This window comes from Oncorhynchus kisutch, linkage group LG12 (genome assembly GCF_002021735.2).
Source record: "Oncorhynchus kisutch isolate 150728-3 linkage group LG12, Okis_V2, whole genome shotgun sequence".
NCBI lineage: Eukaryota > Metazoa > Chordata > Actinopteri > Salmoniformes > Salmonidae > Oncorhynchus > Oncorhynchus kisutch.
The window spans coordinates 52,836,207-52,852,429 of NC_034185.2; the positions used below are offsets into that span (position 1 = coordinate 52,836,207).

The 16,223-nt window shown below is 42.8% G+C and overlaps 3 protein-coding genes across 13 annotated transcripts in view; 1 reads left to right on the plus strand and 2 right to left on the minus strand.

Moving 5' to 3' along the window:
* The window catches only part of LOC109901251 (zinc finger protein 583-like), an 880,650-nt gene that overhangs the window by 78,323 nt on the left and 786,104 nt on the right, over positions 1-16,223 (plus strand). The gene's annotated exons all lie outside the window — the stretch shown is intronic.
* LOC109901176 (zinc finger protein 606-like) overlaps positions 1-16,223 on the minus strand; it is a 67,423-nt gene that overhangs the window by 22,638 nt on the left and 28,562 nt on the right. The gene's annotated exons all lie outside the window — the stretch shown is intronic.
* Positions 1,895-14,805, minus strand: LOC109901172 (sal-like protein 1). 2 transcript variants are annotated; one of them, XM_031836595.1, is made up of 8 exons: positions 14,309-14,805; positions 12,551-12,681; positions 12,179-12,346; positions 6,118-6,123; positions 4,068-4,226; positions 3,737-3,848; positions 2,708-3,498; positions 2,359-2,624 (listed from the first exon to the last, which is right to left on the minus strand). In XM_031836595.1, exons 1-8 carry the CDS (start codon positions 14,589-14,591, stop codon positions 2,466-2,468), a joined length of 1,809 nt encoding a protein of 602 aa, XP_031692455.1. In that variant the 5' UTR covers positions 14,592-14,805; the 3' UTR covers positions 2,359-2,465. The 2 variants fall into 2 exon arrangements, with proteins under 2 accessions (XP_020352807.1, XP_031692455.1); XM_020497218.2 differs by lacking the exon at positions 6,118-6,123 and having other exon boundaries at positions 1,895-3,498; positions 4,068-4,229; positions 14,309-14,804.

Consider the following 16,223-nt stretch of genomic DNA (forward strand, 5'->3'; position numbering starts at 1 on the left):
GTATCATATTGAAGAATCTGTGAATGGAAAAGGTTGCAAATGTGGTGGGCATCTTACTCCGGACTTCCTCGCGTGTCCTGTTAGGGTAAAGGAGGTCCAAGTGTCAAGGATCAGGGTTGCACAGCGGAGCTCCTATGTGGAGGCGGTAAAGAGAGTCATAGGGGCAAGAGGCAACAGTGTTGGTGATGTGGTGGTGGATTCAGTGCGACCAGTTGATAGTGTTTTAAGTCAATCAGGTGATCTGGATACACTCATTGTGAAGATGGTGGATGTTTATAGCCACAGTGATTAATTGTACAGCACAAGTGTCTAAGATGTCCAAGAAGCTGGACATCATATCTGCAGCCTGATACGTTTTTGAGGCTCAAAGACTTGGAGGACTATAGTCCTGTCCTCACAGGAGGCTTCTGAGCCTGTGTTGGACCTGATTAGAATGAGGTTTTTACAGAAAAGCAGGTTGATTTTGTGTAGTTAATAAAATTTTTGGTAGTTCCTTTTTGGGATCCTTATTATCTACCCGCACAGTAGGTGGCGGAATTCACATCTAAATGTTGCGAACGCCATTATACCATAGTAGAAGAAGAAGTTTGAATAGAGAAAAGGACTCATTCTCCTGTTTGTTTGTCACTGAGTGTACTGCAATGAGCATGGAGAAAATAAAGATAACCAGAGAATTATCTGAAGAGGTCAGACACAAGATTGTAGCAAAGCATGGACAATCAAGGCTACAAGTCCATCTCCAGAGTTCTTGTTTCCACCATACGTAACGTTATCAAGAAGTTTAAGGCCCATGCCGCTGTAGCCAACCTCCCTGGAAGTGTCCGCAAGAGAACGTGATGGAAGATTGCGGCAAAGGATTGTTTGAATGGTGGAGAAAGCACACAGATTCAAGCTGACCTTCAGACACAAGGTATGACAATTCCAACGCGCACCGTCCGTCACCAATTCAACGACAGGGGGTTATATGGTAGGAGACCCAGGAGGATCCCACTGCTGAGAGAGAGACATAAGAAAGCCTGACTGCAATTTGCCCTAACACCTGAACATGCCAAAATCCTTCTGGGAGAATGTCCTGTGGGCAGATTAGAACAAATTAGAGCTTTTTGGTAAAGCACACCATCTCTGTTTACAGAGAACTAAATTAAGCCTTCATAGAAAAGAACATCTTCCCTACAGTCAAACATGGAGGAGGTTCAGCGATGTTTTGGGGTTGCTTTGCTGACTCTAGCACTGGGTCATGAAATCAGGAGAATACCAAGGCATTTTTGAGCGCAATGTCAGACACAGTGCAAGAAAGCTGGGTCTCCGTCAAAGGTCTTCCAGCAGGACAATGACCTTAAACACACTTCAAAAAGCACAGAGGAATGGTTTGAGAGAAAACAATGGACTGTTCTAAAGTGGCCAGCAATGAGTACAGAACGAAATCCCATTAAACTTGTGGAGAGACCCGAAAACAGCAGTTGGGAGATGGCACGCAAGAGAAATGGGCCAAGCTGCCAGTACAGAGGTGCAGGAAGCTCATTGATGGCTATAGGAAGCACTTAATTATACCAGTGATTTTGACCAAAGGCTGTGCTACCAAATATTATGTCTAGGGTGTCAATAATGCCATTTCGGTTATGAATCAAAAACAAAGGTTCTGTAATATTAACAGTGAAATAAAGAATTGTCGAGACCAAATAAAATGTTCAATTTCAACTTAATTTTTGGGGAAAATGGTCAGTTACTTGATAAAAGTGCAAGGGCCACGACTGTGTGTGTTGATTAAATAATTAAGTACCGAAAGTTTTATCAAGTAACTGACCATTTTCCCCAAAAATTAAGTTGAAATTGACTTATAAGGGAAACTCAGTCCCTGCAATGATACAAAAACAACCAAGTCAGTCAGCACAGTCAAATTCGTATTTCATTTCAACAAGATGGTAATTTACTCGCATAACTTTTACGTACGGTACTTTTATTGCACAAAACGATACAAGTAGATTAACTTTTCTCACTATGGTACCATTGGACCTTTTCTGTAAATCTGGAACCCTTACTTTGATAAAATGAATTTCAGAATACTTTGGAAAAGGTTCAACATTACAAGGCACCATCCTGATCTCACTATAACACCACCAGTATCAACCTAAAGGGACTAAGTTTGTCATTCTTCATTAGTGAAGCATCTTTACTAGACACCATCACACCATCCAGCACCATATCATCTACTCTGCCTCATCATACTCATTCTTTCCTCAGTTCAATCAAATTTCAATCAAATGCATTCATAAAGCCCTTTATACATCAGCAGAAACCCAGACTAAAACCCCAAACAGCAAGCAATGCAGATGTAGAAGCACAGTGGCTAGGAAAAACGCAGTCCTCTTCTGGCAGTGCTGGGTGGAGTTTACCTCATCCAGTTCCCTACTAAATCCAAAAGCAACATAATTAACTACAAACACACTAACTAGTACTATATGTTACTATACTCTATACATGGACCATGTTTTCTGCTGGTGTATCCTGAGGTATCTCCTCTCTGAGAACCCGCAGTGTGTACAGGCGAACGGTCTCTCTACCATGTGGACCTTCAGGTGCATCTTCAGCTGGTGCTGGTGGGAAAACCTCTTCTCACACTGGGGCAGCTTCAGGATTTCTCCCCTGTGTGGACACTCTGGTGCCTCTTCAGGTTGAACAAGTGTGAAAAACTGGCCCGGCAAAGGTGGCAATTGAATGGTTTCTCCCCTGTGTGGACCCTCTGGTGCCTCTTCAGGCTGAACGAGTGTGAAAAACTGGCCCAGCACAGGTGGCAGCCGAAGGGTTTCTCCCCCGTGTGCATCCTCTGGTGGATCTCCACCTGTTTGGGGAAACTGAAGGCTTTCCCACAGAACGAACACGGGAAACACTTATCTTTGGCGATGCCACCTTTACTGATTCCATCTCTACTACTGTCATTTGTCAATGGGCTTGTGTAGGTATTTAGTGTTGAGGCACTGGCATTGTCTGAGGTCTGGTTTAACATTAGGAGACTGTGAGGAGGACGAAGGCCAGGGAGTGTCTGTGTTGTTGCAGGGTCCATGTTCCAGTTGATAGATCCTATAGAAGGCAGGCTGAAGGCAGCATCTGTTAGAGGGTTAACCTGAGGCGCCATCAGTCTCTCTGAATCACAACTATAGGAGCAGGACGGAGCATCGCTAGCCGAGTCTGTGGCTGTTCTCATACAGACACCTCCCCGTCCCCGCAGACCAAATCTACGCCTCGCCCTGGTCTCAGCCAGTCTGTTGTCATGAAGACTAAGTTCAGCTGTTGTTTTGTATTCGACCATCTGTTTCTGGTTGTGGTTAACAGTGTTGTTCCCCAGCCCAGAATTAAGGACGCTGTTCCATCCATTGACCTCCACTATGTCGCATCTGGTCCTGGCATGCTCAATGATGTTGTCCCCTGGGCTCTTGGCTGCACTGGCCTGGGTATCCAAGATGGCCGCCCAGTCTCCTCTGTTAGCCTCCAGCCAACCGCCTGCAGGAAGAGGTTAGAAAATAGACTTTACAAACATGGCAAAGAAAACTCTACATATGGAGTGTTTTTTAGTCAATTACATGGTCAAGTTCATACATTGTGTTTTTGTTGTATGTAAACATAAGTTGCATTGATTTCATTATATGAATGAATAAAATTAAGACAAAATAGTCAGGTGCATCGCTATTCCCATTGAAGATGTAGTACTGTATGTAGGCTATATGTATTTCTCCCTTACCTTGCTCCCCCATCTTTAGTCCACTCAGCAGATCAATACTCTCTTGTCCGTCCTCTATTGTCTCCTCCTTGACTAGTAGCAGATCAGGCTTCCCTTCCTCCATGTCTACTGACTAAGAAATACAGAGAGAAGATGTTGGATCAAGACATCTGATATGAGCACCCTGCTATGGAGCATCTTCTGATTGGGCTATGAGTACAATGCATACATGTTATTTGATTTGATACTATACTAATGGTTGGATAATTCAATGGCAGGGTCCCACACTTAAGACAAAATGAATTAAGACCTGACCTAATACCATTCAGACAGTAGTTCACAGTGGGCTCACCTCAGTGAGACTGTATGTGGTCCTGTGCTGCTCAGCTGGTTCCTCTGTGGGTTCAGGTGGTGGTGTAGTCTGGTTGTCTTCCATGGCCATGTTCCCCTCAGGGTTCCCCAGACCCCCCTCACACCCCTCCTCCTTCATGAGCGGCACCTCTGGACCCTCCTCCTGGAAGAGACAGGTGATACAGATTACAGACATGCACTCCCTCAGGTACGTACACACAGATAATAAACACACTTTCAACATGGAGTGTTTACCCATCCACACTACACTTGAGTCCTATACTGTAGTTACAGAATGACTTAATTGTTGTTAAACTCATCCTGGTGGACATAAATATGATGTGGGTAAATATGAGTCATCATCAGTCAAACCTGACTCAACTATATTGAAGTGCACAGTAGGTGTTTGTTAGTGTGTGGGTACAGTGCAGTGAAGGCTTGAGGGGAGAACAGCTCGTAATAATGTCTGGAATGGAGTAAATGGAATGGTTCTTAAGACATGGTTTTCATACCATTCCATTCACTCTATTCCATCCATTAAACTCCATTCAAGCCATTATTGTGAGCCGTTCTTCCCTCAGCAGCCTCCACTGTTACGGTTCCTTCTGAAAGTATTCATACACCTTGACTTTTTCCACATTTTGTTATTTTACAGACTAAATTTAAAATTGATTAAAATAGAGATGTTTGGGGTTACTGGCCTACATACAATACCCCATAATGTCAACGTGGAATTATGTTTTTTACATTTTTAATTTTGACAAATTAATAAAAAATGAAAAGCTGAAATTTCTTGAGTCAATAAGTTTTCAACCTCTGACTTTAAGACAGTCGCATAGTTTAATGGGTGTGATAGGAGAACAGAGGATGGATCAACAACATTGTAGTTACTCCACAATACTAACCTCTTTGACAGAGTGAAAAGAAGGAAGCCTGTACAGAATAAAAATATTACAAAATGTGCATCGTTTGCAACAAGGCACTAAAATAGTACTGCAAAAAAAAAGTGACAAAGCAATGAACTTTTTGTCCTGAATACAAAGGGTTATGTTTGGAGCAAATCCAATACAACACATTACTGAGTACCACTCCCCATATTTTCAAGCATAGTGGTGGCTGCATCGTATTATGGGTATGCTTGTAATCATTAAGGACTGGGGAGTTTTTCAGGATAAAAAATAAACATAATGGAGCTAAGCACAGGCAAAATCCTAGAGGAAAACCTGGATCAGTTTGCTTTCCACCAGATACTGGGAGAATTCATCTTTCTGCAGGGCAATAACCTAAAACACAAGGACAAATCTACACTGGAGTTGCTTACCAAGAAGACCGCAAATTTTCCTGAGTGGCCAAGTAACAATTTTGACTTAAATCTGCTTGAAAATCTATGGCAAGACCTGAAAATGGTTGTCTAGCAATGATCAACAACCAATTTGACAGGGATTTAAGATTATTGTTTAAAATAAATTGGCCAAATGTTGCACAATCCAGGTGTGGAAAGCTCTTTGAGACTTACTCAAAGATTCACAGATGTAATTGCTACTAAAGGTGATTCTAACCTGTATAGACTCAGATAATGTTTTATTTTTCATGATTGAAAAAAATATATACTGTATAGTTTTTCTTCCACTTTTTTTGTAGATCATTGACGAAAAATTACAATTAAATCCATTTTAATCCCACTTCGTAACAAAACGGAAAAAATTGGCCTTATGAAATCCACACATATATGTCTTAAAAAATGTCCATGAACTTGATTAACTGCATTCATTTTCTCATTAAAAGTGTCTTTGGGGAAAAAAAGAAGTTAGTTGAATAGAAATAGTGAAATAGGCATTTGTGACCATAATATAGCCTACACAATACAAACACAATATGTAACAGATGTTTTATGTCTGAATGCAATATTCTACCTAGGAATATTCAACACTGAAATCTGTTAATTCAACGTTTGATCCAAACATCAGAAGATATCGTGTGGAATGGCTTCTATGTTATAGAGTGGAATGTTTTTTTCTGCTGGTGTATCCTGAGGTAGGTCCTCTCAGAACCTCTTCCTGCAGTGTGTACAGGTAGGGCTGTGGCGGTCATGAAAATGTGTCAGCCGTTAACTGTCACGCAGAGTGACCACCGGTCTCAAGGTTATTGACCATGCATTAATATAAATACGGTTGGCATCTCGGGTTTCCACGCATACAAGCCGCTGATGCGCGCCTTTGGTACATCTACAATTAATATATGGATTACAAATCTATTTAATATACACCACCACAATAGCTGGTGTTAAGAAACATGATATGAAGAAAATGTATTTCAGAAGAACAGGATTTCATATTGAGTCGGCCTACTGTATATTACCGATCTGGGAGTGCCATGCCAATAGCAGAAAATATATGCTTAATTCCTATGCAATTATTTTATATGACGTTATAGTTACAAGAATATAAGTGTACATTGATTAATACAATAGAAGGGATATTTTTCTCTAACGATTGCCGAGCGAGTGCGCAATGGACCGGCTTTTCTGTGTCGAGTGTAAAAAGTGATCATTTGTAACATGTCCTATATGCTTCATTTCGAGTTATTTGGCAACTTTAGTTGTGAGACAAAACCTAATTAGAAATCAAAACAAATGGGCTGCATGATGTAACTATTGATGATTTTTAAAAGTTGCAAAAAAGGCATGCGCTGTTTCTTGCCTAGACTGTACATACTGCTCATTAGTCTCTCATTCACAAGTGATAATATTCTCTCCCATCAGACTAGTCTCAATTTATAAGGTTTTATACTTTATACTAAATAATATGTGTGAAATTTGTTTAGAATAGGCCATTATCAGCTGCATGGGCATGCCATCCGTATGCACTCGACAGTGTCGATGAAATACGAACGCTATAATAGGTGTGTTGTAAAAAGGACCAGCTCCGGACACGCATCATTTATTCACCATGAATAAGATTTATTTGATTTCATTCTTCATTAATGTAACCACAATGTTCAGTTGAAATGGCTCACATTTGCATGCACCAACAGTAGGGACATCTTTATACACATACACGAAAGTATTCAACCCCCTTGGGATTTTTCCTATTTGGTTACCTTACACCCTGGAATTAAAATTGGGGGTTTGTATAATTTGATTTACACAACATGCCTACCACTTTGAAGATGCAACATATTTTTTGTCAAATAAACAAGAAGTAACACAAAACTGAACTTGAGCGTGCATAACCATTCACCCCCCCAAAAGTCAATACTTTGTCGATTACATCTTCAAGTCTCTTGGGGTATGTCTCTATAAGCTTGGCACATCTAGTCACTGGGATTTTTGCCCATTCTTCAAAGCAAAACTGCTCCAGCTCATTCAAGTTGGATGGGTTCCAGTGGTGTACAGCTATCTTTAAGTCATACCACAGATTCTCAATTGGATTGAGGTCTGGACTTTGACTAGGCCATTCCAATACATTTAAATGTTTCCCCTTAAACCACTCGAGTGTTGCTTTAGCAGTATGCTTATGGTCATTGTCCTGCTGGAAGGTGAACCTCTGTCCCAGTCACAAATCTCTGGAAGACTGAAACAGGTTTGCCTCAAGAATTTCCCTGTGTTTAGCACCACCCATAATTTCTTCAATTCTGACCAGTTTCCCATTCTCTGCCGATGGAAAAACATCCCCACAGCATGATGCGGCTACCACCATGCTTCACTGTAGGGATGGGGCACTCGGGGTGATGAGAGGTGTTGGGTTTGCGCCAGACAGTGTTTTCCTTGATGGCCAAAAATCTCAATTTTAGTCTCATCTGACCAGTGTACCTTCTTCCATATGTTTGGGGTGTCTCCCACATGCTTTTTGGCCATTTAAGTAATGGCTTTTTTCTGGCTACTCTTCAATAAAGCCCAGCTCTGTGGAGTTTCCGGGTTAAAGTGGTCCTATGGACAGATACTCCAATCTCTGCTGTGGAGCTTTGCAGCTCCTTCAGGGTTATCTTTGTTGCCTCTCTGATTAATGCCCTCCTTGCCTGGTCCGTGAGTTTTACTGCCCTCTCTTGGCAGGTTTGTTGTGGTGCCATATTCTTTCAATTTTTTAAAATAATGAATTTAATGGTGCTCCTTGGGATGTTCAAAGTTTGGGACTTTTTTTGCTGTTGCTCCAGATACTCAACTAGTCTAAAGGCCAGTTGTATTGCTTATTTAATCAGAACAACAGTTTTCAGCTGTGCTAGCATAATTGTAAAAGGGTTTTCTAATGATCAATTAGCCTTTTAAAATGATAAATGTGGATTAGCTAACACAATGTGCAATTGGAACACAGGAGTGATGGTTGCTGATAATGGGCCTCTGTACGCCTATGTAGATATTGCATAAAAAACACGCAGATTCCAGCTACAATAGTCATTTACAACGTCTACACTGTATTTCTGATCAATTTGACATTATTTTAATGGACAAAAAATGTGCTTTTCTTTCAAAAAATAGGACATTTCTAAGTGACCTCAAACTTTGGAACGGTAGTGTGTGTGATATATATATATATATATATATATAGACAGACTGAGGCCCAGTCTCCGAAGGGAGGGGATCATGCTCTGCTTCAGTATGTCACAGTACATGTTGGCATTCATGGTTCCCTCAATGAACTGTAGCTCCCCAGTGCCGGCAGCACTCATGCAGACCCAGACCATGACACTCCCACCACCATGCTTGACTGTAGGAAAGACACATTTGTCTTAGTACTCCTCACTTGGTTGCCGCCACACACGATTGACACCATCTGAACCAAATAAGTTAATCTTGGTCTCATCAGACCACAGGACATGGTTCCAGTAATCCATGTCCTTAGTCTGCTTGTGTTGAGCAAACTGTTTGCGGGCTTTCTTGTGCATCATCTTTAGAAGAGGCTTCCTTCTGGGACGACAGCCATGCAGACCAATTTGATGCAGTGTACAGCGTATGGTCTGAGCACTGACAGGCTGACCCCCCACCCCTTCAACCTCTGCAGCAATGCTGGCAGCACTCATACGTCTATTTCCCAAAGACAACCTCTGGATATGATGCTGAGCACGTGCACTCAACTTCTTTGGTCGACCATGGCGAGGCCTGTTCTGAGTGGAACCTGTCCAGTTAAACCGCTGTATGGTCTTGGCCATCGTGCTGCAGCTCAGTTTCAGGGTCTTGGCAATCTTCTTATAGCCCAGGCCATCTTTAAGTAGAGCAACATTTTTTTTTTCAGATCCTCAGAGAGTTCTTTGCCATGAGGTGCAATGTTGAACTTCCAGTGACCAGTCAGTATGAGGGAGTGTGAGAGCGATAACACCTAATTTAACACACCTGCTCCCCATTCACACCTGAGACCTTGTAACACTAATGAGTCACATGACACCGGGGAGGGAAATGGCTAATTGGGCCCAATTTGGACAATTTCACTTAGGGGTGTACTCACTTTTGTTGCCAGCGGTTTAGACATTAATGGCTGTGTGTTGAGTTATTTTGAGGGGACAGCAAATTTACACTGTTATACAAGCTGTACATTCACTACTTTACATTGTAGAAAAGTGTCCTTTCTTCAGTGTTGTCACATGAAAAGATATACTCATATTTACAAAAATGTGAGGGGTGTACTCACTTTAGTGACATACTGTATATGTGGATTTGGGCTAATTCACCATCTGAGGAAGTGGAAATTCAAAATGCATTAGCTAGAAAACTAAATATAATATGCTGATAGATTAATCAATTACACAGCTAACTAACAGTTCAAGTAGTTAGTTAACAGTTAATGTAATGTCCTGAACACTTTTCAGCATACCCAATGATGTCTATAGGCCTATGCAATTATTCCGCCCCGTATAAGATATATCTCAAAGCTATAGCCTATGAGACACTTCATTTAAAAAAGGTGCTCCAGCTGTCCAAATTGAGAAATAAATATAAAACCTACAGAAAGCTGAGACTCTTCTGCCTCCCGAGTGGCGCAGCGGTCTAAGGCACTGCATCGCAGACTCTGGTTCGATCCCAGACTGTGTCACCGCCGACCGTGACCGGGAGACCCATGAAGCGGCGCACAGCGTCGTCCAGGTTAGGGGAGGGTTTGGCCAGTTGGGATGTCCTTGTCCCATCTCGCTCTAGCGACTCCTTGTGGCGAGCCAGACGCCTGCAAGCCAACTTCGGTTGCCAGCTGTACGGTGTTTCCTCCGACACATTGGTGCGGCTGGCTTCCGGGTTAAGCGAACAGTGTGTCAAGAAGCAGTACGGCTTGGCAGGTTGTGTTTTGGAGGACGCATGACTCTCGACCTTCGCCTCATCCGAGTCCGTACGGGAGTTGCAGCGATGGGACAAAACTACTAATTAGGTATCACAAAATTGGGGAGAAAAAGTGGTAAAAAGCACAAAGACATCTGAGACCCTCTTCTTTCCAACAGTCATAACAATAAGCCTATTTGCATGATTTTCCCACAACTGCAATTTGAAATGTTGCTATCACAATGCATTCCTCTCCCTCCACCTTCACCCACTTGGAGTGCAGAGAGAGAGAGTGCGGTTTGGAGGATGGATCAGACATTTCAGATTATAACAGCAAGTCTATGTCAATATAAAAATGTGGAACTTGAAACCGAATTACTCTAGTCAAATTCCACGTGAACGTAGAGTCATGGTAACTGGGCTACTCAAACTGCACTCTAAACAGATGGTGCTGATGGGCGTTAGTAGCCTACCAAACTTGCTAACAGCCATCAAGATGCTAATGACCTGGTACTCAACGCTCTATTGTCCCTCAAATCACTCTGCGCAGAGATAGAGAGCATGGTTTGGAGGATGGATGAGACGTTTCAGATAATAGCAGCAAGTCTATTTCAATATAAAAATGTGGAACTTGAAAGTCATGGTCAATACACCTGTATTTTCAAAATAAAACACACATGTATTCCTGCTATTGCGACCCCTGAAGATTATTCAAATTCAATCATATAGTGTTTTTGATGCGATTTTCAAAAGCATTAGCATTGATGTCAGAGTGATTTGATGGACAATAGTGTTGAGTACCATGCAATTAGCAAGTTTGGTAGACTACTCACACCCATCAGCAACACTCATTTACAGAGTGCAGTTTGAGTAGCTCAGTTACCATGACTCAACGGTCACGTGGAATTTGACTACAGTGATGACTTGTGACCACAGGCGTGGCGGTATTGCGGTCACCGTAACAGCCCTCCCTACACACAGGGGAACGGCCTCTCTCCTGTGTGGACCTTCAGGTGCATCTTCAGCTGGTGCTGGTGGGAGAACCTCTTTTCACACTGTGGGCAGCTATAGGATTTCTCCCCTGTGTGGACCCTCTGATGCCTCTTCAGGTTGCAAGCCTGGGCAAAGCGCATGTGACACTGGGTACAGCTGAAGGGTTTCTCCCCTGTGTGGACCCTCTGGTGGATCTCCACCTTCTGGGGGCGGCTGAAGCCTTTGTTACAGAACATGCAGAGGAACCGTTTCTCTTTACCTGATGTTGCTCCCCGTCCCTGAGTCTGGGCTCTAGACCTGTTGTTGGAGTTCAATACCTGATCGAAAAGGACTCTGCCGTGTGAATCGGAAGGTACCATCGACGTGGACACTGGGTTGCGATCCCTGAGTGGGTGTAAAGGGGAGTGGGTTGCGACATTTGGATTTGTCTGTAAGCTTTCCCTGTAGTCTAAGAAGTCACTGGTGTTGCCCTGCGAGTGTCCTTCTCCTAAGTGAGTCTCATCTGCATTCCATGTCAGAGGAGTGTCGCCTTCCACTTTCACTTCATCTGCAACTATACCCTCCCCTTTCTTATCAAGGCACCCATCAGAGTATACACTACTGCTGTACCGGTTCCAGTCCCCTCTCAATGGATTATTCTGTGTATCTAAGCCGATAGGTATGTCACCAGGTATCATCTCTGCAGTGTATGAACAGGATGGATCATTGCCAGTCTGTAACGTGTCACCTGAGTCCTGATGGGACAGAACCGTCCTTGGGCTTGTGTTACCGTAAAGTAAATACTCTGAGTTTGGAGCAGGAGGACAGCCCAGTCGGTCCAGCCCCGTTAAAGTCTCTGTATCTGTCTCTGACTTGAGGACGGCGTTCAGCGTTCCACTGACCTCCGTGATGTTTCGTTGGGTAATGGGTGGCGCTGGGGCGGTGGTGGGGTCCTCTGTGGCTACAGGGGGCGCTCCAGCCGTTCCAGTATAGTGGCATCTGCTGTGCCGTGGGTCCTCCTCTTCTTGAGACCTCTCCAGCTTGACCTCAGGACCTGCAGCCTCTGCATCCTGACACAAGAAGAGGGGAGATTAGAATTTGGATAACACTCATGTACCGGTAATAATGTCGTTGGGAAGTCTCAGAAGCTCGCAGACTCTGGTAGATAAATTAGGATGTACATGTAAGCAATTGATTAGCTGAGGGGAGCCTTTCTGAAATAAACTGGCCACATTTGATGTACTCTCATTTCGATGTAATACTATTACACTAACCTCTATCACGATAACATGCTGGGTTGAGGTTCCACCCCCCTCATCAACAGTGATTGGTTGGTCATCTCTACATGAATTGTGCCCCGCTGGCTTCACAAAGCTCCTGTGGCCTCCAGTAAGATGTCCTTCAACTGAGACAGTGATTGGGGGAAAAGAGGTGGTTAGGTACCATCAATGCTCAACACCATGTTGTACACTATTGACAGTTTTGACACTGTCTAGAATTGGCAAGGATGTAAGGAAACACTTAAAATAACTTCTTGATACACTATTTGTAATCAGTAGATAATGTTCCATGCATCACATTGTTTTCAAAAGGTAAATAATAGTAAATGCAGTAAATCAAGAAAATGATAGTGTCTTTGTGCAAGATGTCTAAATAAATCAGGGGAATTATTGCATACAATCCAAAAACTGACCAAGACGCAATTCTGGTTAACCAAATGTGGTTAACACATTTAAAGTCACATATGCGCAGAGGGGAAAGGACGACCTTCTGCATAATAAACCTCTTGCCTTTCTTTCTTTAAAACAATCATCTTTATTGAAGTTAACATTTTACAATCATAAATATTTCATATAAATACAATTCGTTCTGACTGGCTGTGGTAGCCATGCTGGTTAAGTGTGCCTTGAATTCTAAATAAATCACTGACAGTGTCACCAGCAAAGCACCAGCATATCATCACACCACCTCCTCCTCCATGCTTCATGGTGGGAACCACACATGCGGAGATAATCCGTTCACCTACTCTGCGTCTCAAAGACACGGTGGTTGGAACCAATCATCTCAAATTTAGACATCAGACCAAAGGACAGATTTTCACAGGTCTAATGTCCATTGCTTGTGTTTCTTGGCCCAAGAAAGTATCTTATTATTATTGGTGTCCTTTAGTAGTGGTTTCTTTGTAGAAATTCAACAAAGGCCTGATTCACACAGTTCTCCTCTGAACAGCTGATGTTGAGATGTGTCTGTTACTTGAACTCTGTTAAGCATTTATTTGGGCTGCAATCTGAGGTGCAGTTAACTCTAATGAACGTATCCTCTGCAGCAGAGGTAACTGGGTCTTCCCTTCCTGTTGCGGTCCTCATGAGAGGCAGTTTCATCATAGCACTTGATGGATTTTACGACTGCACTTGAAGAAATGTTCAAAGTTCTTGAAAGTTCTTACTTATTTGAGCTGTTCTTGCCATAATATGGACTTGGTATTTTACCAAATAGGGTTATCTTCTGTATAACACACCTACCTTGTCACAACACAACTGATTGGCTCAAACGTATTAAGGAAAGAAATTCCACAAATTAACCAGGCACATCTGTTAATTGAAATGTATTCCAGGTGACTACCTCATGAGGCTGGTTGAGAGAATGCCAAGTGTGCAAAGGTGTCATCAAGGTAAAAGGGGGCTACTTTGAAGAATATCAAATATATTTTGTTTAACAGTGTTATTTCATAGTTTTGATGTCTTCACCATTATTCTACAATGTAGAAAATATTGCAAATAAATAAAAACCCTTGAATGAGTAGGTGTCCAAACTTGACAGGTACTGTACATTTTCTGACAACTGTGCAACGAGTATATATATTTTTTAAACATCCTTGTTTCTGCAGGAGGGTTCAGGTTGCGGTAAGTTTCAAAATGTGTATTTAAATGTATGAAATTGACTGAGATACCAGATCCTTGGGTTCCGTAATCGTATTAAAATCACCACATATAATTACGGAATTTACCACACATAAATAGCCCCTTATGTACCTCTTGCGGTTCCTCTGTATCTGTCGAGGATCTTTACACTTCTGGGACGACTGGCGAGGACGCGCTCTCGCATTGTCTTGTCAGCGCGGTCCCGTGGCACCTTCAGTTCCAGTAGCTGTAGTTTCCTCTGCAATGCCCTGTTTTCTTTTTGTCTTTGAGTTATTTCCAAACGAAACACCGCGTAGTCGTCGTCTACGAGCTTACAGATCTCTGCCACGGCTGCATTCGCTAGCACCTCCATAATGGAGGCTATTTGAGTGTGAAAAACCATACAGTCAGCCATTGTTAGAGGCTAGCTACCTATCGTTACCTAGATAACATCAACCTAACCTTTCTCCAACGCGAATAAAATAGTACCTGGGGTAAGTATGTGATGCTATGCAGGGTTTTAATAAACGTCTAAATAACAACAATAAAAACGATAACGTAAAAATTGTTCTTGGTTACTGTTCACTTCCGTTTAAATGGTCTTCTTCGTGTGGTTTTCCGGCCGACTAGACGCTTTGTTGCGTTTTGCTGCCTTCCACAGGTCAGAGATTGAATTGCACATTTTGTTCACGAAAAAAGGGCACCACCATCTAACCCTACATATTTCCCATCATAGGCCGTTGGCCTGGGAGGCTGGAACCCCTTCTCTCAAAACCCTGTATAGTTATTTTGCACTCAAATCTGACACCCAAAAACTTTTCTGCTGCTGCTACTACCAAACCTATCTTCTGGGATTTCTTCTACATCTGTGTGGTACAATTAATGACCATAGTAATAAATGATAATAAACCAAACTAAAGTACAAACTGTCCTGGTCACTGTTCTGGCCTACGACTAGAGTCACAGGGATCCTCTCAGGCTCCCTCACCCGGCCTCACTCTTTTCCCATCAACATCTCCTTTCCTCACTGCCTCAGCATGAGACACATTCTGCACTGTAACCCTGGCAACCTCACATTTTCTCGCACATTTCTGACCCAGTTGCTCTCTCGTCAAACAGCATCCAAACAGCAGACGTTTGTGGCGCTACTGCTGGTGCTTCTGCTCCATCTGATCCCTCTTCTTCCTGTTGCCCTGGTGCCTGTGCCAGCTGACTGCTGGGCCTATCCCTCCCTGCTGCTGAGGTTATTCTTTGAAGAGCCTAATCAATCGCTCTGGCATCACTGAAGGCTAACTTCTTAAACCTGGGGTCAAGTGCAACAGTTTCTGATAGCACATGATTCCATTCTGTGGAACTTTCAGTCCATTGATGAACATAGGGTGTCCATCCACTCTGTCACATATCCTGTGGTTACATTTGCTTCTCGCTGGCGGCTGGATGTGATTCGCTGCAGACCCTTACACAGGAGTATAATTTTTGAGGCTGTCACATAGCTGAAAAGAGAGAACAGTAACTTATTAGTTCAGGTTCATGTTTTGTCTTCTGATACTACATTCCCATCTACTGCTCATGTACATATATAATGTATAATATTAAATAATGATGTAGTAATAACTGCTTACTGTACCTCACTCCACTGATCTCCACAGTGCCCTGCTCAAAGGTTTCCAGGACTCTGCACACCTCCTCCACCACCTCCCATTATTCCTCTTGGGTCAGAGCATCAACAGGTGCATTGACAATGGCCAGGGTAGAGATGATGGCATCCTTTGACTCAAGAAACCGCTTCAAGATATAAAATGTTGAATTCCACCTTGTAGTGCAGTCTTGTTTAGGCCTCAGCTCAGGCATCCCCATCTGGTGTTGTGTAGACTTTAGTTTTTCAACACCTACTGTGCTCCTGCGGAAGAATTCCACAGCTGCTTTCACTTTGTCCACAGTGGGCTTCATCACCTTCAGAGCTTCTCTTACAATCAGGTTGATTGTGTGGGCAAGACATGGATGATGGGTCCATTTAAAAATGTTCATGGCTTCGGTTATGTTAGCT